This window comes from Patiria miniata, unplaced genomic scaffold, assembly GCF_015706575.1.
Source record: "Patiria miniata isolate m_02_andy unplaced genomic scaffold, ASM1570657v1 HiC_scaffold_20, whole genome shotgun sequence".
Taxonomy (NCBI): Eukaryota; Metazoa; Echinodermata; class Asteroidea; order Valvatida; family Asterinidae; genus Patiria; species Patiria miniata.
In genome coordinates this window covers 25048971-25076354 of record NW_024037059.1, presented here as the reverse complement: position 1 = coordinate 25076354, position 27384 = coordinate 25048971, and the positions used below count along the sequence as shown (strand labels likewise).

The 27384-nt window shown below is 41.2% G+C and overlaps 2 protein-coding genes across 2 annotated transcripts; both read right to left on the bottom strand.

The window, feature by feature from the left end:
- Positions 1–515: 515 nt before the first annotated feature.
- LOC119728303 (serine/threonine-protein kinase Nek8-like) lies at positions 516–21225 on the bottom strand. The gene is made up of 15 exons (XM_038200489.1): positions 21083–21225; positions 19074–19279; positions 17611–17666; positions 16190–16416; positions 15156–15237; positions 13219–13430; positions 11055–11149; positions 9699–9898; positions 8451–8598; positions 6241–6435; positions 5554–5704; positions 3955–4112; positions 2691–2852; positions 1373–1531; positions 516–771 (listed from the first exon to the last, which is right to left on the bottom strand). Exons 1-15 carry the CDS (start codon positions 21127–21129, stop codon positions 743–745), a joined length of 2127 nt encoding a protein of 708 aa, XP_038056417.1. The 5' UTR covers positions 21130–21225; the 3' UTR covers positions 516–742.
- A 2314-nt stretch (positions 21226–23539) lies between these two features.
- On the bottom strand, positions 23540–26569 carry LOC119727223 (F-box/WD repeat-containing protein 7-like). Its single transcript, XM_038199089.1, has 2 exons — positions 26487–26569; positions 23540–25804 (listed from the first exon to the last, which is right to left on the bottom strand). Exons 1-2 carry the CDS (start codon positions 26512–26514, stop codon positions 24270–24272), a joined length of 1563 nt encoding a protein of 520 aa, XP_038055017.1. The 5' UTR covers positions 26515–26569; the 3' UTR covers positions 23540–24269.
- Between the last annotated feature and the right edge of the window lie 815 nt (positions 26570–27384).

The window sequence follows — 27384 nt, the reverse complement described above, 5'->3', positions numbered from 1 at the left end:
ATGAACGAAATAAATAAAGAGAGATTAAGAAAGCAAAACTACCTTCACCCCATTTCCATTACATTCCTAACAAATGACAATTGAGACCGAGGACAGATTGCAGAATCGGCACTTTTTTTGAATTGGCCATAACTCAATAACTATTTACCTGATTGGAAAGATTTTTTCGTTGCTGAAAAGCTAAGGGGCTACACTCTTTAAATGTGTATGGATATTTCCGATGTAGTTTTTGAAAAGTTGTAAAAAAGAGGGGGCTTTGAGGGTTCGTTAATCCTGAAAATCAATTTTAGTTCTCTGTGTGGTCCGAACTGGACTACGTTTAGTCTAATTAATGCAGGTATCTGATCACTTTCTTATGGTTGGAACTTGTTTCCTATTTTGGACGAGCCTAGAGTTTATATCATCACCTTTCTACTCTGAGGGTCATGATTCATTTGACTGTGCAACAAGAAGCAAGAGTGGATCAATTTGATAGCGGCTCCGCACACACAGTTCCCATAGGAATGTACATGGGCCTAAATTAACGTCTAATGTGAGGGACCCGAGAGACAGAAACCCCTGTAAGTAGTTGGCAATGGTATGGTCGTTGAAGTTACGTCCGGGCGAGCCTGGGGTATTTTTTTGTTTTGGAGTGTCAAAAAAAAAGGGGAAATTTTGTTGGCAAGGGTTTTGATTGACTGGTGAGCACCAAAAGCAATAGAGATGAAAACATTCTTCAAGTTTCTGTCTTCCAGGCACAGGATTAAGGAGAATCTGCTTGATTAACACATGCTGCAAGAAAGAGCAAAAGAGTAAAACTGTTACGAAACAGACAAGACAATGTAGACAAAAGTGACATTTCTACTATCCAAAAATTAACCACTTTGCGCCGGGATTACTTTTGCCGTAAATTTCAATTTTGCAAAAGGCAAAACTTTCCAGCCAACTTCTGATACACAGCCAAACACCACAAAAACTGATTCGCAAGAGTCACTTCAACAGTATTTGTACGACATTTCTTGCCGAAACCTCATATGTTTCAGTACTCCTGGGTGTGCACTGGAGCGTAAATTGTACAATAGGCCGTGCATAACGGCCAATTCAAGATCAACACACGGTCCGCCTCCACAGACTTCAAGGACTTTGTGACTTTGTGTGTGTGCAAAAGGCACAAGGGATTAGTGAGTTTAGACTTCACCCGGTGGTGAGTCGAAGCAATCTTGACGTCTTAACCTGTCAAGTCCTCCAACGCGAACTGGTTCATTATCGAGTACAGTATAACATGTGCAACAGAGGTGGCATATTCAGTCACAAAATAGCAACCCCTGAAAAATTCAGTCCAATATGAGAGATGTTTGGTTCCGAGACAGCATTCAGAGTGGAGTACACTTACGTTTGGTGGCCAGCAGTGTGTTGCCATGGTTACAGGAGATGGATGTTATTGTGAAGGGTTCTTCCTCATTCAGCTCCACCTTCTGTGGGATTCCAGAGTGGTCCTCCTGTCGGCCCAGTCGACCTCTTGAACTCTTGCCCCAGGAAAACACCTGGCCATCTAAGATGCAAAGGTTTCAAACAAGAAAAAAAGACTGTTGCCTTTTTTCACGAACAGTAGCATACAAGTCAAGAATGTCGACAACATCAATACCTCACTGAGCTTAACACCGTCAATATCGGAATTTTCAATAATTGTTATATCGGAAATCTAGTATTGATAATATTCAATACAATGATTATCCCATGTAAAAGTTAAAGACCATAAATATGACAATTTGATACAAAAAAAAAATCTTAAGACCCAATTTTCCACGGCTTTCTCTGGAGCATATTGCTCAAACTTTTTAAAACAAATCTCAGCACTGACAGTTTAAACGGGCGGTTTCTTTTGAGGTTTTACATTGGGGAGACCACAAATTCCAGAGCACAGAGTGATGCTGCTTGGCATTTTGTAACGGATTTTTTTTGTTTACCATCAGCATCACTTTACAGTATGTCCCCAAAAAATGTCCGTCTGACTATTTTTGAAATAACTATAAAACCATGAGGTCAATTTTGAAAATGTTTGGCTGTGCAGATACTCCTAAGCCTTGGCCCAACCCTATGAGTTTCATTTAATGTCAGTCTCGCATCACTGCATAATTGTCAATTGATCGCAACAACATTTTTGGACACTGTGACCAAGTTCATTGCCTTATTCAATATCAGTATTGTGTTCAGTAAGCTGTGTAGAATCCTTCATGTTGTGAAAAGGGCTGCGGTTGGGATTGGAATCATTGGCCTGGCTATCAATCATTATGGCAAGACCTCAGTTTAATGCTCAAGGGCAAACGATTCCAATCCCAAACCACATCAGCTTTTTTTCTGAACATGCAGTATTGTACACAGCTTAAATAACACAGCACTGAAATGGATTAAGGCAAGGAACTTGGTCTCAGTGTCCAAAAATGTTGTTGTGATCAATTGCCAATTGTGTAGTGATGCGTGACTGAAATTAAATGAAATCTCATAGGGGTTGAGACCAAGGCTTAGGGGTATCTGCGCAGCCAACATTTTAAAACTGACCTCATCGTTTTGTAGTTATTTAAAAACAGTCAGACTGACACTTCTTTTAGGACATACTGTAGATGCCATGCAAAACTCAGGTGAAAATTGCATCTTTCTCCAATCGCCAAATGTTGACATACATGAAACTTGAGGCAACAAGCCGGTCTTACCTGATCCTAAAGCAACAGTGAACATATCCCCACATGCTACCGCCGTTATCTGCACGTCATCGTGGAATGTTGGTCGGCAAGGGATTCTTGGGGTGTTGGTTTCAGTCTCGCAACCGAGCTGACCAAACTGGTTGGAACCCAGCGTGAAGCACACATTATCATCTGCAGACCAAGAAAATAAAAATGTGAATGCTTTTATCAAATCGGAAATCTGAAAATCCATTTGCAAAAGATTCTTAGATGAGTAAATGAGTTATTCATTAAATATTCTACATGAGCATATTTGTGTTTTTAAAATTTTTATTTGTCATTTGTTGAGTTTCAGTCACTTAGTCGAGTCTGAGTCCCAATTTCGAGTCCAAATTGTTAAATCTGAGAAAGATTCGTTGTCGATAGTGACTTCGGTCCGAGTCCTAGTCAACAAAAATGTGACTCAAATAGGACTTGAGTCTGATTCACTTGCAATGGTGTTATTGGACTAACACACTGATGAAGACTGTCCCACAAAAATAAAATACAATCAAAATAATCAGGCCCCCCCCCCCCAAAAAAGTCTCCGGTTTCTGGTCTGCGCGCGCATCGCCGTAGCCATGCACGTCGGCAAAATTAACAAGTCAATGTAACATGCTGTCTCAAAACGGCCAAAGTCACTGGTTTGACTGGAATCCTGTTGCTGCACAGTATTAATGTGTTTTTAAATGGGGTTATGATCGAGTAATGGCCTCTCTGGGCTCCCATAAATTTTGCACTAAATTCAGTCGGGCACCATTTGCAGATGGTGTTGTAATTTTGTAATTGTGTGTCTGGAAGCCAGACTGACAGAGTGCTGGTCGTAAACGCTTTTTAATTAGCGCAATATTTAAGGGAGCAGACTACTGACCAGCCTGGCAGCACATGCACGATGTCGATGTCGCTGTATGGTCTGACATTACCTTTTTCTCTGAGTTTTGTTTTGACTATCCTGATTTCCCGTAGAATGTTGGTGTTGGTTGAGATCATAAGTGGGTGCACAATTCTCAAGCCTTATGGCCTTCCTGAGGTCACCTCAAGCTCCACCCTGAAGGATATTTGTGAGAGTTTTAAGGGGATCAAAGTGTCATCTGCAACATCAGCTGACATTTGAAGAAAAAAAAGTAGAGGAGAAAAAAAAAAAAAAAAAAGCCGCGTCGCCACACCACTTTTGGGGCAAGCTCCATACCAGATACAGAAGACTTTTTTGGGGGGGGGGGGGGGGGCTTAGACAAATCAAGGCCAAAATTCCTACCTGTAACCAAGGCAGCATGAGCTGTTCCTATGGCAACACTATGGATTGACAGCTGATGAATAGGGGATGAAACCACTGGACTGTAGGTGTGCATCTCATCTACTTTACCGTTTGTCTTCTTGTTAGGACCGACATCATCTAGGCCTAGCTTGTTATATCTTTGGGGAGAAACAAAAAGAATCACACAGTTACATTTTGTACACAGACAATGCAACTTGCATAGTGCTTGTGAGACTGACAAGCATATAGTGACACAAGAAACTTAGAACAGTCATGCTTTTGTGATGGTACTGGGGACTTTAAGTTGATGCAGCATCTCACATTTTGTTTAGTTGCCATTTTCTCCTTCTTTTCAAATGGCTAAAAACTTATTGAACAGAAGTAAGTATCAGTACTTGTATATGTTGATTAACTTCCATGAAATGACGTCTTGTCCAATTTCTGCAATAAAATATGGTGGAGTACATAAGCTACACTGTTGCTTAAAGTTTATTCGAGTCGTTGACACAGCTAAAAGCAAGACTTTTTGTCGCAGTGACTCAGTGCTGTTTAAGAGCTCATGAGAAAAATATCACAAGCTTTCTAGGCTAAGATTCAAACCCTCAACCTCCTTCTAGAGTATTGCACCCTAGCCTCAGATGGCACTGAGAATGCAGTGCTTATGGAGACCATGCACAAGTACCCCCTCAACGGTTACAAAGGGCGAGTTGGGGGAGACCACTGGGAGTGACATTCAAGCGCAATACAGCCGACTTTGGGCAGTCCATTCTTGACACGGATATATTGTTCGTGCAACCCCTGACAGGATAGGCGGTGCATGATCCTGTTCTGAGTGCAGTGTTCGTAAGTCGTGTTCCCGCCATTCGAGCGCGAGAACAATTATACCCATGTCAAGAACAGACTCCCCGAAACACAGCCAGTACACTTGCAAGCTGGTACGTGCACGCGGTGTGTCCCTACTACTGGGACTCTTGAAGGTGGTCATGCACTGAGAATAAAGTACGTCGATTATACAGCCTGTCTAAAAAAAAATGGTACAATCAGAAAAAAAATTGGTTAAATATGAAATTTCATAATAAGTCATTCTTACTTGGCATAATAATAAAGAAAAAAGACTGGGCTTTCCAATAGTGTTTGTTTGATCTTATTTGCTTTTGTCAATTCAGAGATATAATCAATTTAGTGCGATTCACCAAAATTGATTTTGTGCCACTTTTATGTATGGGCAGAGTTGTTTCGAGTACTGTGCCATGCTGTCTTGAAGCTCACAAAAGATTGCAACTTAGCAAAAGAAACAAACTCGATTTTTGTGTTCCACAGTAAACTGGAGTTATCCCAGGATTGACAAAAGCAAATGAGATGAAACAAAAAGTATTGGAAAGCCTGGTCTTTTTTCTTTAGTGTGATGCTCAAAACGACTTACTTATGTTGAGATTTAATATTGAAAAAAAAAAAATCGTTTTCGACTGCACCATTTTTTTTGAGACAGGCTGTACATGTAAAAGAACATCGCATGAAGGCAAAATTAATTTACATTTTGAAGGCACAACCTTCCATCTTACAAGACATCTTCATCTAGACTGCAATGCCAACACAAACCTGTTGCTTCCACAAGCTAGGACTTTCTTATCAGTTGTCAGCAGTAGAGAGCAATCCAAGCCACAATGTACAGAGGCAATGTGAGACTGTACAGGGAGGAGGACACTCTGTGGTGAAGCAAAGGATTCCTGGCTGTCTAATCCCAGCCGTCCTGCATACAGACAGGTAAGAATACATGGTGTTAAGGCAGGGTTCTAGACCACAGAACTGGTGGGGTTGGATATTCAAGTCTATATGAAAGGAAAGCAATTTCTGGTGTACTATTTTTTAGAGTTTTGGAAAAAACTTGGAATGAAACGGTGGTAAAGTTTAGCTAACAGGGAAATTGCGTTGTACTCAATTCACCTTATTTGGGACTATTGGCTTCAAAAACCCTGGCTTTCATCTCTGGATTCTGGTTTAAGAAAGCTTTAATGTCAAAACAAAATGGAAAACTGTTCAATTTTTTGGCCTCAAACTACAGGATTGGATGTTCGTCAAGCATAACGGGGACCGAAGTTGAGCCGAGTTTCCCAAGTCATGAGCCCAATATCTCCTGACGTCTAAGCCGAAGATATGAAGCTGAGAGCTTGTTTCTGTCAAAAAATGTCTCTACAAATCTCCAGGGGTTGTCGTAGAGCCAAATGTTTTCATGCTCAGCAACAATGTGTATTGATATTCATTGGCCGGTAATCACTGCAGTTTTACCATTGTCTCCTCTGCCCCACGAGAACACTTCATTATCATTGGTGACAGCCACGACATGCGATGCACCGCAGGATACCATGACGACCTCGTAACCTAGCAACTCTTCTACAATCTTAGCTTGGGAGACGTCGTGATAGTCACCATGACCCAAGCTACCATGGGCTCCACTGCCGTAGGTCATCAATATACCTCGGTCTGCAACATGACAACAACATAACAGAAATTTGAGTTGTTTACCAGACGGCTATGTTTTTTTTTTTTAAATTTAGAAGTCATCTAAATAAACATCCAGGATAAGTTGGGGCAAAGCCATCTGCAACAGACCCAGTGTATCAGGTATTTGTTGTCATACAGTGTGAGAAAAAAAAACTATACATTTTAAAATCGGCCATAGTTTTATTCTGTAGCAAAATCGATAAGATGTTTCCATATGTACTTTTAGAGTAACTCTTCCTGCTTCTGTTGGTGACATTTTCACTGGATTCGTTTTCATGCATCACTGCACAGGAGACAATTAAAGGGGTCGGGTGAAATCTGACTTGCACCAACTGGTCAGGGCTAAATATGAATGAGACAATTTAAAAGAAAATATCTTATCTATATTGCTACAGAATAAAACTATGGCCAGTTATAAAAGTGTATAGTTTTTTTTGACTTGCACTGTATTCTCAACTGTTATTCTGACATCTTCTCGCAGTGAAAATGTTCAGAATCCTGAAGCCAATTTAACGGATATCTGCACAACTTACACTATGCGTAGGACTTATGCAACCAATTTAGTGCGCAGCTGCGCAATAAACTAACGATTTCACAAAACTTGGCGTAGCTGTTCAACGTTTTAAATAATGTAAACATCTTGGACGAGGATAATATCAGCACGATCGCCTCGGGAAAATAGAATGTCCATGGATCACCTCGGGAGGCTAGTTTTACTACACCACTCGAAGCATTCAATATTTGTTTTATAACACTTCACCCACAGATTCTGCTTGATTTTAATATTTTAAATTATTGAAATTTGAACACAGTTGAAATAAACTTCCATTTCAATACAAAATTGGGGGGAAATGCATTTAGCTCTTCCAAACTACCCCTTCACGAAATGTTTGAACCCAAGTCTGCAATGCGCACACCAGCATCCATTTGCACACAAATACCGCGCCGTGGAAATAGTACTTTGGTTGCTAATGGTATAGTACTTTGGTTGCTACGGGTATAGTACTTTTGGCTGGGCACAGAAAGATAGCAAAATTAGAAAGTAACATGTGACTTGCTCTCGGCCAATCAAGACACAGAATCTGTGGGTGAGGTGTTATAATGTGAAATATTGTACAATTTACGCAATAATGAGTAGGCGCAAAGTGGAGTTACACCATTGCCTAAAGTTTCTTTATATCGGCTGCTGCAGTTAATGCCTAAATATACAACTAGTCTATTCCAAATGAATTTGTCCACAACACAATCCCCACTATTTACAGAGATATCATCGCAGAGCTGACATACCGAAGAATAAGCAAAAACCCTGTTTTGAGTAATTAGAGTTGGACATTTTTCTGGGCATCGTTTTTTACCATTAATTTTTCGATAATAACCCTTTGGGTGTATATTCCAAATAAAATAGGAAACGTAGTATCCATCAGGTTACTTATTTAATCAGAGAAGTTGTGCGACATGTTTTTATGATCGTATACGTTCTCATCAGTTTGTCAAATTACAAAATCTCTCATAGCTGGTTGTTCTTGACACTGTTTGTATTGATTTTTTTTTCCTAACAAATTTTCAATTTCTGTAACGATGAAACCAAAAGACCCCTACTTTATTCCGATTTCGAGGGTCAGCGACCCAATGAAAAAGGGCTTTCATTTTGCATGCAAATGAACCTGCCCTGCGCGATCCGAATTATTTGCTGGCTGCAAATAATTTACATTTTGGGAAGAAATAATTCAATAACTAAACAGTGTTGGATTTTTCTCAGTGGATGTTTCATTCGGTGAATAACTTATATATTTCTAGGAAAAAAGCTTACATTGCTAGGAAAAGCACTGGAAAAAACAAATCTCCTTTCCGAAGTGAAACTCAAAAATAGCATGGGAACGCATCTTTAACTACCTCCCACAGTTAGAAAGTAGTCCAATCAAGCAACATCTCCCAGCCAGTACATTATTAATAACTCCATCTCCAACCATTGCGGATATTTATACACAATTCACCTGTTAAGCAAGCTGTGAACATGTCTCCACAAGACACATGTTGGATAGTGACTGCTGATTGGCCTTCTAGATAGCGGGGGATGAAGCTGGGGTACTGCTGATCCACAGCTCCTGGTAGCATGGTAGAGTCCGTGCCTACAGAGGATGACTGGTGACAAAACGTCAGCAATTCTTGGGTTATTTATCCATGGACTCCAAGCAGTAACGTTGAGTTGTGCAGTAATGACCACAACGATCACGATTTGCTGGTTAAAGGTACAGTCCATCATTTGTAATTTGTGCATTATGTTCGTTTCAAGCAACAAAAGTGCTGAAAATCTAAAGAATGGTGCTGAACAACTAACTTGAAGTTTCAGTGAATGCTGTATATTCTGAGAAAACAATATTCTAGGATGTTGATTTCAAATCAAAAGTTGCTGCGTCGCGTTTTGAATTGCGCCTGAATTCAGCGTCCGAGACACGTTCTCACTTAGCTGATTGTAGCTACGCGATGTCGCGCACTGATCCGACGAATTATAGCAACAGCGCGCCCGTGTGTGTCGTGTCAACGCTTGTGTGCACTTCGCCGAATAAAAAAAATGGACTACTAATGTAAATTTCCAAAGATGTGTCTTCCATTGGAAAGGTATTCTTTCATTGTTTTCTCCAAAAGGACAGCTTGCCAGAAAGAGGGAGTTTAGTCCCCTTACTATCTTTCAACCAAGTATGCTTTTCAACAATAATAAGTCAGTCACTTTTTGGATCGCTGCAAATGATAAACTGTAGCCTTAAATAGGTCATTTGCAGTTGATACGCCACAACTTACAATACTTAAAGTGATTGCGCAAGTTACCCCATAATTTCTTACGTAAGTCAAGGACTTAAGCACTTGGAAACTTTTGTGAAATGTCATTACTTAAAAGTTGCACAGTGTGAAAATGCTGTGCAATTTACGCAATAGATTGGTGATGGTGATGTGTAGCCATTGATCTCCATTAGTAAGACTGGATAGGACACAGCACCCTCCATCTTGAGCACGCACGAGTAGTCTTTTAGTGAGGGTTTGAAAGTTTGAAATGCGTTCGTCACACATAGTACCATGCAGCACGCGCACATCACGCATGCACGGTCGCAAACGTTAAACCCTCACTGTACTACCCTGCTGCTTGTGTCTGCATTTTCCGAATCTTCACTGCGCACAAGTATACGCGTGTCCTATCCAGTCTTCCAAACACAATATTTTCCATTAAAAACGTTCTTGGTACTTACTTCCCAGATGATAAGTCTTCCATTCTTAGTGACTGCTACCCTCTGAGTGCGACCGGTCGAGACCTGAGCAATCTGTATGTCACTGTGTGGGAGGGGGAGTCTGACGGGGGTATTGACACCATAACCCCAGCAGTAGACAGTTGAGAGTGGCCGGAGCTTAGGCAAGCTGGAGCTGCTGCTGTTCAGAACCAAGTTGGAGCCTGATGGCAAGATTAGAAAATGTATGACATGTTTATTATTGACCCTAACTTCCTAGGCATTTTTGCTAGGATGCAACCTGAACCCTGCAAAATCCTCCAACTGCCTCCATGTAAAAATAGCATACAGCCTAAATAGGTCTCTCTCAATGACGGCCATCTCTGTAGGAGAACTGCAACTGCGTATTTTACGAAATCAAACACGTATTGCCCAGGCTTGAAAATGTTCCAAACACGTGAGCTTGTTGCTTGAAATATGTTTGAAGTACGAAGCAGCCGATGTGCATTTTGCAAGTTGATGCTCAAGATGCCGATGCACGTGGCTGGTCGGGAGGAAATGACATCATTTGAGAGAGACCTATCCTGCAAAATCCTCTGTTATTTCTTGAATGTGGTTTTTGGAGGGGTGACCACAGCCTCCACCCTGCAAAGTCCACCAGCAATCACTGTCAATATGTTGAGGCAGAGCCAGTGACATCCTGGAGCGGTGCAGAGGATTTTAAAGTATAATCTAGGCCTAAATTTATTTGCAAATAATCCTACATGGCTTTAAAAGGGATTGGTAAATAGAGCTCAAAATGATTTGTTGACTGTTCAATGTACTTTTCTATACTCAGTAGCTCTGGGTAATATAGTGACTGTAGGATTCAAATAAACAAGTCCAGTAAAAGCCACTACTACGAATCATTCAAACTTAACCACTACACGCCAGGATTTTGTCAAAATTTTTGATTTTCGCAAAAGGCAACATTTTCCAGCCAACTTCTACACAGGCAAATGCCACGAACATCGATTCGCAAGAGTGACTTCAACAGTATTTGTACGATATTTCTTGCTGAAACCTCATATGTTTCAACACTCCAGGGTGTGCACTGGAGCGTAAATTGTACAACAATAGGCCGTGCACAACGGCCACTTCAAGATCAACACACGGTCCGCCTCCACAGATTGCTTGGACTTTGTGTGTGTGTACAAAAGGCACGAGGGATTAGCGTGTTTAGACGTCACCCAGAGGCAAGTCAAGGCAATCTTGATGTCTTAACCCATCAGCCGTGCCTGTTTATAAAAACAGCCAGTGCGTGGTATCACGTCCTCCAACACGAACTGGTTAAGAGAACTGAGCAAAAAAAGGAACTACATTTAAGATTTATATACTCACTTTTCCGAGACAGGGATTTAGTGCTGTCCTTCCGATTTGAGGATTGTACCTTGGAGTTGGCCGAGTTTGATGTCACTACAAATGGTTTGGGAATCCTGCACAACAATAAACAAGACAAACAAAAATTTAATTGGATCTTCTTTTTTATCCTTAAAGGGAATATACATCATTTGCTTTTGCTGTAATTTTCAGAAATGGATGGAATTGGGGGGTTGGAAATATATAGCAAATACAGTTACACTGACTTTTTTGAGGTTTTGGGTTCGAAAATGCTATAAAAACCAAGAAAACAATCATTTTCCTGTAGTCTGGTTCCCTGACTCCATATAAGAAGAAACAGAGCAGTTTACATATATTGGGGAATTGTAAGGTCAGGGAACCAGTCTAGCTGGCTTGTACCCGTTCATAGGTGTGTAATCGATTGCAAACAAGTGCGATGGTCAATTGGGGCCAGTATTTGAAAAAAAGCCAGTTTTTTCCAACGCTGATCGGCCGACCAGCGTTAGAAATTGATACAAAAATACCACTTTTCTTGAAAATGACTGTATACCAGGTGCCATGATTTTACAGGATGCTTTACACTGTCATTCACTAACAGTCTAGCAAGGTATTTCAAAATGATTCGGTAGTTTTATTTTTTGATGTTTGCAAATGTTGTATTTTCCCTTTAACGTTTGAACTAAACTTTTTTTGGCCATTAATATGTTAACACATGTACAGCAAGACGTAACCAAGTACAAGCCCACAAAGTAGGCAGAAACTTGTATGTATCAATGACAACAAAAAGTACAAACTAATTCTGCGACAGCCATTTTTTTGTGGTGGCACCAGGCTTGTGCGAGTCACGCTTGTGTAATACGCACGCACTCATAAATTCCACCTCATGGTTCAACCTCATAAAGTTTGTTTGCCGAATTAGTTTATGGATTTCTATAAGACTGCCCAACATGTTGTTTTGGCAAATAGCCAAAAAGCCTGTCCTGTGCCATATTGCCTCAGGTACCTTGCTAAATGTAAAAATATCTATGCTGGAAAGAAAACCCTGCTAAATGCAACAAAATACAACCACTAGATTATGTTGCACTGTGCAGTGAAGCCAGCCAAATGCAACAAACTGCAACAGTGGATTCTGTTGTAGCAGCTGTGGCAGAGCAGTTAGCCACCTGCAAACGACTGCAACGGTGGATTCTGTGGTAGCAGCCTTGGCACTATGCAATGTACCCTGCAAATTGCAACAAGATACAACAAAGCACAAAATGGGCAACTTGGCAGCAAGTTGCAACTTGAACAACTTGTTTCAAAACTGCTGCAATCTGCAGCATGTAGCAGGGATAAGTTTATTAGAGTTAAGCCATAGAGCTATATTAAATTACTAGAGCGCTAACTCCTCATTCTTGCGCGCGGAGACACTTTGAAGCCGTCCTGGGCGCAGACATTTTGAATTCATGTGCGTGTTTGTAGAACATAATGAAATTAGATGGGTAGAATTTTGAAAGTGTACTCTAAATGCAACGCGCAAGTAGAACTACGCAAACAACTTAAGCGCGTCACGGCGGTTTAAAACAAAGTCACAGTAATCATCTGCATTGCGCTGTCTGCGTATAGCAAAATAAAACGCTCATATGCTGATCGTGTGTTGCGGTTTTGGGCATATCGGCTTCGATAACGCACCTGTATAGAATACAAACGCAGATAAGCAAATGGGGGTCCGCTCATAAGTCCGACGCCTCATAGGTCCGACGCCTCATAAGTCCAACAAAATCGCATCCCCTAACCAAATAAAGACCCATAAGTCCGACGCCTCATAGGTCCGACGCCTCATAAGTCCGACGCCTCATAGATCCGACGCCTCATAGCTCCGACGCCTCGTAAGTCCGACAAATTAAACGCCTCGTTTTTCCGTTGTCGGACATATGAGGCGTCGGACCTATGAGGCGGAATAAATAAATTTTATGCCTCATAAGTCCGACGCCTCATAAGTCCGAAATTTCGGACTTATGAGGACGGCCCCAAGCAAATAGCCGTACAAAAGCCGTACAAACTTTGAGTTTTTCATAGGTTTGTGTACAACCATGGATGCGCCCAGCAGGCATCACTTTGAACATGAGTCAGCGCTCTAGTAATTTAATATAGCTCTATGAGTTAAACAAAGTTGCTGACTAACTTGAGAGGGCATTTGACGCGTCCTATCTCCATGTAGACATTGGCCAGTGTTTTGATGATTATCGGCTCCGCTATCACCTTGTTTATGGAGGGTCTCTTGTCAGGATCCAAGTGAAGCATTTGGAGTAGGAGACGTTTCAAGTAGTCGGTGTAGCGGTCTGAGATTGGAGCGATGGAGCCACGCATTATCTTCATGACTAAGGCTGGCAGATTCTGGAGGGGTGTGCACAAAGGAAAACATGGGGTCTGATTTAGTCTCAAATTTGATTTGAGTCTATAGACTCTGTGCGCAATGTTACACAGAGACAGTTGGAAGGGACCACTGCGAGGGACTCATTGTTGACGGCACCTGAGGCTTAAAGGTACAGTCCATCATTTGTAATTTGTGCATTTTGTTCGTTTGAAGCAACAAAAGTGCTCAAGATCTAAAGAAGGGTGCTGAACAACTAACCTGATGACGTTTCAGCTCAGCTTTAGCTGTATACTTTGAGAAAAACAACACTCTAGGATCTCGATTTCAAATCAAAAGTTGCTGAATCATGTTTTGAATTGGGCCTGAATTCAGCGTCCGAGACACGTTCTCACTGAGCCGATTGCAGCTACGCAGTGTCACGCACTGATCCAATGAATTATAGCAACCGTGCGCGCGTGTGTCGTGCCAATGCTTGTGCGCGCTTCACCGAATAACAAAAGGAACTACTAATTTGAATTTCCTACGGTGCTTTTTAACAAGCACCGTTGGGAAGGCCTTCTTTCGTTGATTTCTTCAAAATGACAGCTTCCCAGAAAGAATAATTTCACAGGGAGTTTAGCCCCTTACTATCTTTCAACCAAGTTTGTTTTTCAACAATAATTACGCCAGTTACTTTTGGGATAGCTGCTTTTAAGCCCTCTTCACACGATGCCAAAAAACTAGCAAGGTTTGAGAAACAGGTTTATGCACACTCAGAAAAATGAGTCACGGATACTTTGCACCATATGCATGTGATCAAATGTGCGCATGTTTGTCCCTCACAGTGGAAGTCTCGAAAAAGGCATGCGCAACACTGCCAGTGAGTAAGTATTTCAAAGTCATAAGCCCCTGTCACACTTTTGCGTATCCTAATTCCTTATGAGTTCCTTAGCAAAAATTTTCAATACGCAGCCGTACGCTCAAAACGTCAAGTAACAAATTCAGCGCATCAACTGCGTATGAGTTGTGGCAAGTACGCTATCTGTGCGTTTCTCATCAGTTACGAATAAGTACAATGCGCTGCCCGCTCGCAGGACGAGCGGTACTAATTCGTGCAATACGTCGGCATTCGCTATGAGTTCGTTCAGCATGTGCTGCATCTTCGCTGCAAGTACGCTATGTATACGGCGGCTCATATGCTGACGGGGTGCGTGCCGGGAGGTCAGTTCATGAGGTCACCGGCATGTTCTACGCAACATCACGCAGTATCACGCAGCCAATCTTCATTATAAGGAATTCTTCACGGCAACTCGCGAGAGGGCAATACCATAGCACAGCTAGAGGGGTGTTTCGAAAAACATGACATTAAACTTGTTTACCAAAAAGATATTTATGAATGGGAATAACTGTGCTTGGCTGGTATTTAACACTTTTTTTAGGACCGGTTGGAGTCTGGGTGCTAAAAATGACCCTCACCTTCAGCTCGGGTAATTATCAGCATCCAGACGCCAACCAGTCTTAAAGATACTGTTTAAAACTGGCCAAGCCCACATTCATTCCCTTATTTGCAAGTAAACCACAAAGGGAAACTGACCAGGCGCATTTTAATTTTAGAGGTGATCAAAGAAACTGACCAAGCTCCAGTCAATTTCTTTGTTCAACTTAAAAAAAAACCAAATCCTGAAAGTTGTTTTGCTTTCACTTCACATGAAAAATGAACCAGCTTTCAGAATGACAAGATAGAAATTCAGCAAGTATTGACTTACGTCTGCTTCAAAGGCTCTCTTCAAAGTGAGTAGTTCGTATAAAACGCATCCAACAGCCCAAATGTCACTTTTTTGATTGTAGCTGGAACAAAAAATGTTAAGAAAAGATGTACAAGAAATAGTGTGAATATTCTACACATTTAATCAGTCAGAGAGTAAAAAATGTCTTCCACTTCCCCGTTCATGCATTTGTATGCAGTCTGGTAAAAACGAAAACAATAACAGTGTGAGGACCCGGTCTTCACTGCGTGATAATGACTGGATTGGGGGATGGCCACTTTATTCGCTTGTTTTTTTTAGGCGGTCATTATATCACGTTAAAATACCACCCACGTGATCGAGTCTCAACCAATCAGAAGCTATCAACTCTCCAAGGTATCTTTTACTGACTGTTTAAAAACAAAAAATATCACCACTTGAAAATACCCTTTGTATCATGACATGACAGAACAAAACCAAAAATACTATTATTTCCAGTTATGAGAATTTTACAGGCTTCATCCAGGAAAAAATTCCTGTGTAATTCCCAAACATGTAGTTAAAGAAGTATTGTCAATGTTTACAAAAGAAAATACTTTTTTTTCTTTTCTTACTATGAAATAGACTAACTGTCTCATGAACTTATATCTAACCCTAACAGAACTCATCAACCCATCAAACCCCAACGGCATGTTTTGTTGGAATCTGTCAGGATGGGTACAAGAACCCCTAATAACTGACAGTCTTTTACATTGGGTTGACACACCTCCAGAAACAAAGTCAAAAATATGTGTGTACAGTTTCCCATATGGTGTTGGGATTTGCCAGGATGGGTATGGCTCCTAGTAAACCATGCTAGGGAGTTAGGGCTAATGAAATAATGAAACCGATATGTGACCATCGATACCAAAATGAATATTGATTTTACTCATCAGTTCCCTATTGGGGTGCACTTGACAGCAAACAAATAAGAATGAAAAGTTTCAGCACAATTATTTGTTATTAGCATGACAGCAGAAGGAGTTTCAAGCCTTTGGCTTGGACGACAAGGATACGGTTTGCCCTCACACAGCTCAGGAGAGATGTAGCACGGTGTGCCTACCACGGTGAAGGCTTTGCTCTTACTACTGAGAATCTTGGAGATACCAAAGTCTGCTATCTTGACAACGTCGCGTCGTTTGTTGAGCAAGATGTTCTGGGTCTTGAGGTCCCGATGAAGGATCTGCTTGGAGTGGACATGTTGGAGGGACAGGAGGAGCTGGCAGAATAGACGGAGGACTTCCTAAATAGGAGAAAGAAATAGAAATCTTATCAGTGTTTACAGAAAATAAATTGCTTTCTTTGTAACTAGTCATCTGGTTAAGGATAATGCAAGAGGATGCGCACCATTCGTAGGTGAGAATGTCCCTCGGCACGCTACCGGGTGTATTTACCTACTTACACCATCCAAAAATTCTTCATTATTGCTTGAACGAAGGCATTTGCACATTTTCATTGTTGAATTTCTTTAAATGGGAAAATGTGTTTTTTTCCACAAGAAAAGAACAATGACGTCAAATCATTGTTATTAATAAGTCAATTAGTTACATTTAAAGCATTAAAAAAAAAAAACACCAGAAGTTGTAGAGCTGCGATGGTAGCCTACATAGTAGTAGCTAAAGAATTGAGCTAAGATCCCCTGTTCAAATCCTGCTATGTCCATTGTTTTAAAAGACTATTTTTCTGCTCCAACTTCATCGATAGTTTTTATTGCAGGAGAAAATGGACAACTAAAACCTAAGTGTCTTGCTGTGATTCTATGATCTCTTGAATTATTTGTATGTGGTTTCACCTTCCTACGGGAAGAAAATATGTGTAAGATGCCGAGTGGCATGCCATTAATGTCGAGGAAATTGTGTGACGTCACAGGAGGGTGTAAATGAAAACTATATTACAAAGTCTAATTGGGTATACAGAGTATAAATGGGTACCTGTGAGGGTAGAGACCAGTATGCACTGATCTTGAGCTTCTGCAGATAATAGTTAATAGTGTATTTAATAGTTATTTACTAATCACTCTTAGCCAATGTTCTAATCACTACAGATCAGGCTAGCAATTCATAGGCCTAAAAAAAGTCTCCGGTTTCTGGTATGCGCGCGTGTCGCCGTAGCCATGCGCGTTGGCAAAATGAGAAAGTTTTTTTTTCAATGAAAGATGATGTCTCAAAACCGCCAAACTCACTGGTTTGACTGGAATCCTGTTGCTGCACAATTTTAACGTATTTTAGATGGGGTTATGATCGAGAATAAGCTTTATGTGGCCTCTCTGGTCTCCCATAATATTTGCACTAAGTTTAGTCCGGCACCATTTGCAGTCATCAGCCGACATTTGAAGCAAAAAAAAAAAACAAGTAAAAAAAAAAAAAGCCGCGTCGCCGCACCACTTTTTGGGCAAGCTCCATACCAGAAACCGGAGACTTTTTTTTGTTGGCCTTACCCCTTCTTCTAGTAGAGCGTTGCCTCTGTGCTGAAGATAATCAAATAGCGTTCCACCTGGAATTAAAAACAACAAAAGTGCTACGTGTTTTGGGCACAAAATTACTAAACGAGACAAGGGAAGCATAATTAGGGATTGTCCATAAAGTATGTACGCACGAACGTGGGGGGGGGGGGGGGGGGGGTAAGGGAGAGAGGGGTGGTTAACATTGCATTCACCACGCATGCATTTTGTGTATACATACATGTACGTTAGGGATGGCCCTTAAAGCTAGTCCTACAGCAAAACTCTATTGTAAGAATTTCAAGGAAAATCACAGTGCCCAATGTTTATGAGTGCGCAATGTACAGTGTCATAAACAATATGACAGACTTTTAATTGGGTTTTGTTTTGTTTACCTTCGTCAATGTATTTTATAAAGGATGTAAATATACAGTTTTGTCTGAGGGCTTGTGAAAAAAAATAATTCTGCAAGCTTACTTGGGTGGGACTGGAACCCACAAATTCCTGCCTTCTAGCGTAGATGTCTTTATCGCTCAACCACCCAACTTGACAGGGTCGGCTGGCTGGTTTGAGCCTGAAACTTTTTATGAGATGAAATTTGCTATATGGAGATGAAAATTTTATAGCATTTTTCGTTGCCCTTTGCTGTCTCTGCCTTATAAACTCCATATCCTCAGTGCTGTCCGAGGGCTTGCGAGACATTATTTTAAACGCTTCTTCTGGTGGGACTTGAACCCATGACCTCTTTCTTACTAGTGCTGATATCTTACCACTCGACCACAGGGCTTGCCAGGTCGGCTGTCCTGTTTGAGTCTGATGAAGCAGCAGGTGCTGCAACCATACATTTTATAAGATGAAATTTGCATCTGGGAGACGCAAATTCCATCTTAGTCTGAACATTTGGGACACCCAGTGCTGTATGAGAGTCCCAAAACCTAAGGTATTGAAAACATGCAATACAAGAAAATAGATTGGCACCTGAAACGACCAGTCCAACACTGCTTCAGTACTGCATCAATCAACTGAGCCAAAAGAAACATGTGGCATGAAGCGGAAACTAGTCTCTATTCACTACACATTTCTCCATAGTCAAGCCAGACTAATGACACTGAATGAAGAGGTCAGTGTTTTCAAACAGTTGGACCATGGTTGGACATGTACGTGTCTAGTCTTTTTAGCCCCATTTTGAAATCACTTGACTTCCCTCTCATGTGCAAAATAATGAAGAAAAGTCTCCTTTAAAAATTGACTTGAGTGTACAAACTTGGTTGGTGAAAGACTGAGGACATTTTCTTTGCCCCAATGGAATTTTTGGAGAAATTTGCTGGCTAAACTGTGAGTAAAGTTGGCCTGATTTAGTTTTGCACGTTTCAGAGCACTCCAGAGCCCTGTCTAATTCCAACTCTTAAAATTTCGACTTGGTCAACTTTTGTTTTGAAGAGCGACCTACTACACTGTACCTTCAGCATATTCCATGACTATGCTTAAGGCCTTGTCCTCCAGGAAGTTTTCGTAATACTTGATGATGTTCGGATGATCCAGCATAGCGAGCACCTTGGATTCATTGACGGCTACCTGGCGTTCTTCTCCCGTCATCTGCTCCACGGGGATCTGCTTGATGATGACAAGCTTCTGGTCGCTAAGACGACGACAGAGATACACGGTCCTGTTGGGAAATATCATACGTATGCGCACATATGGGTTACGATCACATGACATGTAGAATGGATGCATCAATGACTATTTTGCGTCTACATTGGTGACGATTGTCCGTGCCCTAGAACCTGAAGCCACAGTGTGTCTTGTACCATTCATGAAACAGACGTTGATGCATCCTGACATGCAGAGTTGTTTTCTACGCGTGTTGTTCATATCAATTTATAATATGTGTGATTTGCAAAAAAAATGTTAAAAGTTTAACAGCGGTTTTCACACATATTGATACTGATTCTTGAGGTCAGACATCCGGGAACTTTCATTGCACTTCCATGTAGCAACACTGTCCAGTGCAAAGAGAAAACAAACACGGACAAAAAGGGAAGTGAACGTACATTGAAGAACGGCAACATTCTAGATTTCATGTCAGATTAAATAATAATAATAGTGATAAAGGCATTTATGTGGTGCTTAAAGGGAATATACATCATTTGCTTTTGCTGTAATTTTCAGAAATGGATGGAATTGGGGGGTTGGAAATATATAGCAAATATAGTTACACTGACTTTTTTTGAGGTTTTGGGTTCGAAAATGCTATAAAAACCAAGAAAAACAATCATTTTCCTGTAGTCTGGTTCCCTGACTCCATTTAAAAAGAAAAAGAGCAGTTTACATACATTGGGGAATTGTAAGGTCAGGGAACCATTCTAGCTGGCTTGTACCCATTCATAGGTGTTTAATCGATTGCAAACAAGTGCGATGGCCAACTGGGGCCAGTATTTGAAAAAAAAACAGTTGTTTCCAACGCTGGTCAGCCGATCAGCGTTGGAAATTGATACAAAAATACCACTTTTCTTGAAAATGACAGTATACCAGGTGCCATGATTTTACAGGATGTTTTACACTGTCATTCACTAACAGTCCAGCAAGGTATTTCAAAATGATTTGGTAGTTTTATTTTTTGATGTTTGCAAATGTTGTATTTTCCCTTTAAATACCTAAAAGCACCTCAATTTCCTGGTTTTGAGGCCAATATTGTCAAAACTTGAAAAATCAAAGTTGCTGTGTATTTTAGATGAAATAGTGGTCAAAACACTTCAAAAAGTGATGAAAGAAACGTCAAAATTAATGAAACGAGCATTAAAATTTGTGTCGGTGATGATCCCTTTTTTGCCGATATTGTCCATTTTCGTTAAATGACAAGCACAAACTCTCCCATCACAGCCTAAATCCTTTATGCAGCAAAGGATCCTCTTTAAAATGAATATATACAATCAAGTTGAACAACCGTTTATTTGTAGCATCATTTGATTTGTGTGTAGACAAACGAAATGGCAGATGTATCGTTCTGCGCGGCTACAGGGTGCTATACAATCTTTGGCCAGCACGTTGCCAGACTACATATGTACATGTGCATCCAACTTATAGTCATGCTAGTCTAGACTGAAAACACATTTTTCCTAAAAAATATTCGCATTGCCAAGTGGGAGATAAAGTGGAGGCTTAGTAGTATGGAACATTTTCCGGTTCCTCCTTTAAGATCATGGTCATGAACTGATGAAGGTTCAACACTGTACTGTAGTCAGTGTACATGTATTAAGTGTAACTAAGTTAACGCAAGTTTAGCTCAGTCACCCGGCGGCTAGCCCCACTAGTGTGGCCGCGGTATGCTGCGCTGAACCTCTGAACCTCAGCGCAGCATTCCGCGGCCACACTAGTGGGGCTACCCGGCGGCCGGCGCGGTACCACGACCACGACTGCTTTGCAGATATTTTGTCAGATTTCCTGTATCTTACGCATGAATGTTACATACCCATAAGCTCCTCTGCCAACCACACGTATTTTCTCATACTTGTCCATCGCATTATTTGTTCCACTTCAGTAAAGTTGTTTCGATTTGGTCCCGACAAACTTTCATTGCCCCCGATATGCCCGGCCACAACAAACTAAATATTGCAAAAGTGAGAGGCGGCAGAGGGCGCACTTGTAACTTTTTGGGAAGGAGGAACTAGTAGTAGTAATACTAAATAGTCCGGTTCGTATTTATAAAATAATGGCTTAATTAATTCCAAACTTTTGGATACCTGCGGGTCTAAATGTTTCCAAGGTCATCTTATCATCTGATCTTAGCCACCATCTTGGAAATTCAAAATGGGGACTTTGTTACCCCGGCCCAATGGCAATGAAACCCACTGCAGCCCGGCCTGTTTTCACAAGTACAATTTGACATTGTAGCCTAGTATTTCCTCATCATTCAGACACAAAAAGAGCCTAACTTCACGAATGTTGTCAACGGTTACCATGGTGACCGATTTTAAAAACTGCTTTTCATAAATGTAAGGTGCGTGTTATAACATCAAAATAACAGTTTTTTTGCTAGACAAAAAATAATTATTGTTTAAGCCCTGTTTTAGACATGTTGAGCAGATAACGTCTTGGTTGTTATGACAACGAAGTAAAAAATAACTTTTTCCTAAGTTAATGGTATTTTTATAAAACATTTAAAATATGTTTTTTTTCTGCGCAGACATTATGTCAAGAATTTGCCTTCAAGTTTCAACCAAAATGATCTGCAGCGAGTGTCGGAACCCAATTATGGCTGCAATCGACACGAAAGAATTTTTAATCCTCACCGTTTTCTGTTTTGTTTGTTAAGGGTTAGCTGTTTTGGCAGAACTTACGGGAGGAAATCCAAAGTAGTAGCATATTCCAACAGCGATTAAGTTTGGCTGAGTAAGTTAAGTTTTTTGTTTGTATAACCAAATCACTATAATTATGAAAATTTTGTACGATACCCCCAAATTAGATAAATCCCTCACGGTAACCTTGATCTATATAATGTAGGCCCTATACTATGGAAATTCAATGCAAATTCTAGAAGACAAAGCGATGCCCCCAAAATACTGTTTTAACCCAAAAATGAGTGAACTGTTTAAAGAGTTAATAATGTGATAACTTTAAAAGTGACAACTCTTCAAACAGTTCCAAAAATTACAAAAAGCAATCTTTCGGGTAAATATGAATCCGAAAGCTACATTTCCAGTCTTTTTGTGCAAAACTGCCAACACATATTGAGATAAGGTTTGAGGAGCATTGCGATCCTAGGAAGTGGGCACTTTGTCCTTACGTATTTTTTAAAACAGGAATTAAAATGCTTCATTTTTTAAAAGAGAAAACAAAGTACATTGTAGTAAAGATGGAGAAGACAAAATCCAAAGGGAATCGAACTCACATCAACGGATTCGTATATGATGTAATATCTACGACACTAAGGCGGTGACTCAATCGAGGTGGTTGTTTTAACATTTATATTATTGCATGTATCACATTACACCCTCCAGCATAATTGTAGATATAGTTCGTCCTTCGAAATTCGAAGATGACAGCCAACATCTCCATACTAGTTGGTGTTGTGTGTTCGCAGATGGCTAATAAGTCCAATTCTAGCCAGGAAGCTACGGTCATACACTGGACACACTAGGTTGGGGTGGGGGTGGACACGTAGGGAAGCATCTAGCTGACGAGATTTTCGTTGCTGTCGTTTCAGCTCAGCCTCCCTGATGCGACGGGCTTCAAAGCTTGATGCACCATCGTGTGATAATCTTCTCCATGCCGTTCGATCATGGGCATGTTCTTCCCATGAGCATGTTCGATCATGGGCATGTTCTTCCCTGTCTATATAGTAGCGATACGAGCAAGCAGAATAATAACGTACTGCAACTTTTCAGTGTATTTATTCAGTTTATTTATTCAGCGTATTGTTTTTCACCCTATATACGTATAAGACAGGTTTCGTTTAAAATAATGTACAACTATTGTACACGGTGAGTCAAAAGAAGCGAAACCAAAATGTCGGGACTATTGTTTAAGTTGAAATTCTGCATTGTAGCACATTCAAAATCTAGGACACGAAAGCCCAAATCAAAAACTTTCTGTTAGTACAAAAAATCATTCAAATCACTTGTGTACTTTTCAAGTTACTGAATTTTAAACACCACCACCGTTTTAAAGTTCTGTCCACGGATCACAAAAACGGTGTGCGTTCTTTTAGCAAAACGAAAACAATTCACACGTATAACATCCGTATGTGAAATGTTTTCGTTTTGCTGAAAGAGCACTTACCTTTTTGTTATCCGTGGACAGAACTTCAAAAATTAAGGTTGCTGCGTTTAAAATTCAGTAACTTGAAAAGTACATATTGGAATGATTCTTGTACTGAAAGAAAGCTTATGAAGTGGGCTTTCATATCCTAGAATTTAAAAGTGCTACATACAAAACTTTACTAAAACAATAGTCCCAACATTTGGGTTTCGTTTTTTTTACTCATCCTGTATATGTTTTTTTCGATCTTCAAAATGTAGAAACTTTGAAGCATAGGGCCTACATTTTCGGAAGCAGAAACTTAGTGTCCCAATTCAGGGGGCAGCTTCACATGGGACCACCTTCACGTCTTGCCAGGGTTTTATCATCCCTTTAAAACTATCCACGTGACGGGATCTCGACCAATAGGAACAGGTATACTGTCTCAGTTATTTATGAATGTTCCCTCATACCATGTGAGGCAATCAACGCAACGCATATTAATGGTACACATTTTCTTATCTCATACAATGCGTGAAATAAGAACAGTTGGGTTGGGTTGAGTTTCCTCAAAATTACGCTTGGTGGCGCTGTATATTCCCCGAATGCACGCACCAATCCATGTGGCCTTTTTTCTTCTTCTAGCATGATCAAGAACAATTCATGATCAGAGAAAGCGTTAGGCAATAACAAAGTGTTTTCGTCTTTTTGTGTCGTGACTTAATATAACTTAAACTGGCGATCCTTTCAATGTACCTACAGTGGGGTTTCCAGGGGAGTGCGGAGGGGGCGCCCGCCCGCCCCAGCAGCGGGAGTGACCGAACTTTTCTCAAATAAGGCCATTTTCACTATTGAGAGCCCTTCCGCCGCCCGGCACAGCACCAACCCCCGGCAGAAACTTCTCCTTAACCTTTACCTTTTTACCAATAATGGTGAACCTCGATCTTTGGTATTTGGATTTTGTTCTCATCCTTATCGTACTCTAAGTATCGAACGAAAGCAAGTTTTGTCTCGCTCATCCACACTGCATTATCCCCGACAAACATGCAACATTTCACCAAATGGAAAACATTATTAAGGTCGTCGATGTTCCACAGGTACATCGGGCCGCGACCACAATCATCACATGCAATACACTTATTGCCAAAGACATAATTGATCCTTAGCAGGTATTGTTTATAAATATCATCGTCCGAGATGATGTCCCTGATGAATTTGCCGTCGAGATTGAACAATCTCACATTAGAGAGCGATGTGGCGAGGAGGAATTCACCGTTGAAGTGAAAGTGCGATGATTCATCATCTGGGTCCCAATCCTCAAAGTCCACACCAGGCACGTCAAAGTGTCTGATGCACTCCCCGGATTCCACGTTCCATATCTTCATGACATTTCCCCAATGGGCACTAATCACGATGCCGTCCCCAAGGTGACACGAAATTAAGTAATTGGCATCACTGACGATTGTCTGCTTACAGACACCACTCTGTGCGTCCCATAATCGAATCTTACGGTCGATGTAAGCACCTGCAACTGTCTTGTCAAAATAGTCCACGCCAATCGGTCGGCACCGGAAGGGATCATCGGAGGTGCTCTCAAAGACGAAACGAGATGTACCATCTATAGCATTCCAGACCCGTATATCACCGTCAGCACGTACCTCCCTCATATCCCCGTCTAACTCCGCTGCAATACTAATAATGGTGTCACCATCGAAGAATAGACGAGACACATCCAGACGATGCCCCGACATGACTTGCAGCTGCTCTCCAGTCTGGGCGCAGTAGGTACGAATCTTACCACCACGGCACCCTACAGCTATGACGCCATTCTTCATTTTGAGCGCCTTGTCTATTCTACCGATACCCACTTTGATGCGATGTCGACGTTTTCCGCTGGAGATATCCCATATATGTAATGTGTCATTCGAGAGAGCACCGGCAAGAATATTCCCTTCACCAGCTAGGCCGCGTACTGTCACCTCAGGTTCAGAACAGTCATTTTTTCTGGAACTCTTAGTGTAGCCAGCTGAGCCAAACTCGAACGAGACAACGTGATACAGATTGTTCTTCCAATTTCGTTCCAGATGTCGTGCCTTCATGTATATCTCCTTCCATTTGCATGTATTCACCAACCCTGGCCAGCTTGAACCAGTGACAACCGAATCAAAGGCAAAGGTGACACTGTCACCAACGCCCCCATCCCCGCCATGTTGAGGTGATGAAGGTATAAACGGGGGTTCAACACAAAGATCAACGACTGCATCAAACTTCTCCCATCGCTTCTCTCGGCAAAGAGGGCGCCATAGAGCATCGTAATTGGCGGCCTCTCTCAATGATCGATTACATAATGCCACGTGACACAGGTCCTCAGCTGAAAGATGTTGAAGTACGAGAACCTTCATCTCATTCGGCAGGTTAGAAAAATGGTCTTTTGTTGGAACTGACAACGCCATTGCTGTGAAATACAAGGTGGAGAAACTATTTTTAACACTGAACCATTTTTGTTAAGAATATCTCTTCTGGTTTACATGACCATGTAGAAATATGCCATTTTAAATTCCAGATAGAATTAATTAAATGCAGTCAGATTTCGAGCGCCCATTTCTTTTTAGTTCAACGATACCACATGGCTTGGATGGGCCACCGTGCGTTATGTGCTCCGTATTATGGTAGCATGATACGAGTGAAGCATTCTAATGCAGGGATTTAAAGTGATTATTGTTAACGGCATTGTTGGAATTGTTTGCTAAACCGACATCTTTCTAGTTAAGCGAGAACAATAAAGATGTTCTTGATCTATGCCTAAATGTTATAGCTGTCTCCTTCATAATTCTGTAGGCCAATATATGTCGTCCATGATCATTCGTATTATAGGCCTATACACGTACGAAACCATGAAAGAAGAAGTGCACAGTCGTTATATGCACGCTGAATATGGGGCTACTCGACTGTGCAATAGACTAATGCGTTGCAGGTACATCAGAGGTCGTTCCTTGTTATCTTAATTTTAACAATGAATTAAAAGCAAACGATTCGTTCTATCTCAGCGATGTATAGTATTGCCGTATATCTGAACACATAGCACTTATACAACGGGCAAGGCTTCCGTTAACTATGTACATGTATATGCCGCTTACCGTCACACTGTGCAAACGGTTCTTCCATGCACAACAAGCAAATATTGATACGTGAAGATAATTTCGCCTGTGTAAATAAAACAGCCAACGCTATACAGGTTAAAGGTTGCGTATTGTTCGAAAGTCAGACTCTACTATACGGAGGCCTCTGTGGAACGTTAACATATATGGTTAGGGCAATGTATATTGTATCTAAACATCGATCCATAAAAAAATAAGCAATTTCTTAAGCTTCGCTTTTACATTGGCGTACGCACTAACTTTGCTCTTTACCACGGGACACTTTTAAACAGTGCACGCGTACATACCGTGAAGTGAAACCACCGTGCATATTATATACTCGGATGCAAAAAAAAGCTCCAAAGACGGAGACGAATCAGCAGGCCCCTTGGCGACACCAGGCCCGACTATGCAGTAATGGGTAACAATTAATAGGCCCCTGGGTAACACCATATGCATGCCCTACCATTATAATGGGCATGCAACAGCAGGCCCCTGGGTAACACCAGGTCCTAACAATGGGCAACAGCAGGCCCCCGGGCATATAGGCCCTACCAGTAATTAAGGCCCCCACCAGTAATTAAGGCCCCCACAAGTCTCCGGTTTCTGGCATAGAGCTTGCCCCCAAAGTTTTTTTTCAACTTTTTTTCTTCAAGTGTGTGTCGGCTGATGTTGCAGATGACGCTTCGATCCCCTAAAACTCTAAAAAAAAAAAAAAAATCCTTCAGAGTGGAGCTTAATAGGTGACCTCAGTAAGGCAATAAGACTTGAGAATTCTGCACCCCTTATGACACGAACACAGACTCCTGGGCAACACAAGGCACGACCAGTACAGGCATCAGCCTGTTGTTACCCAGGAGCCTGGTAATGCCGGGCCTGATGTTACCCAGGGGCCTGG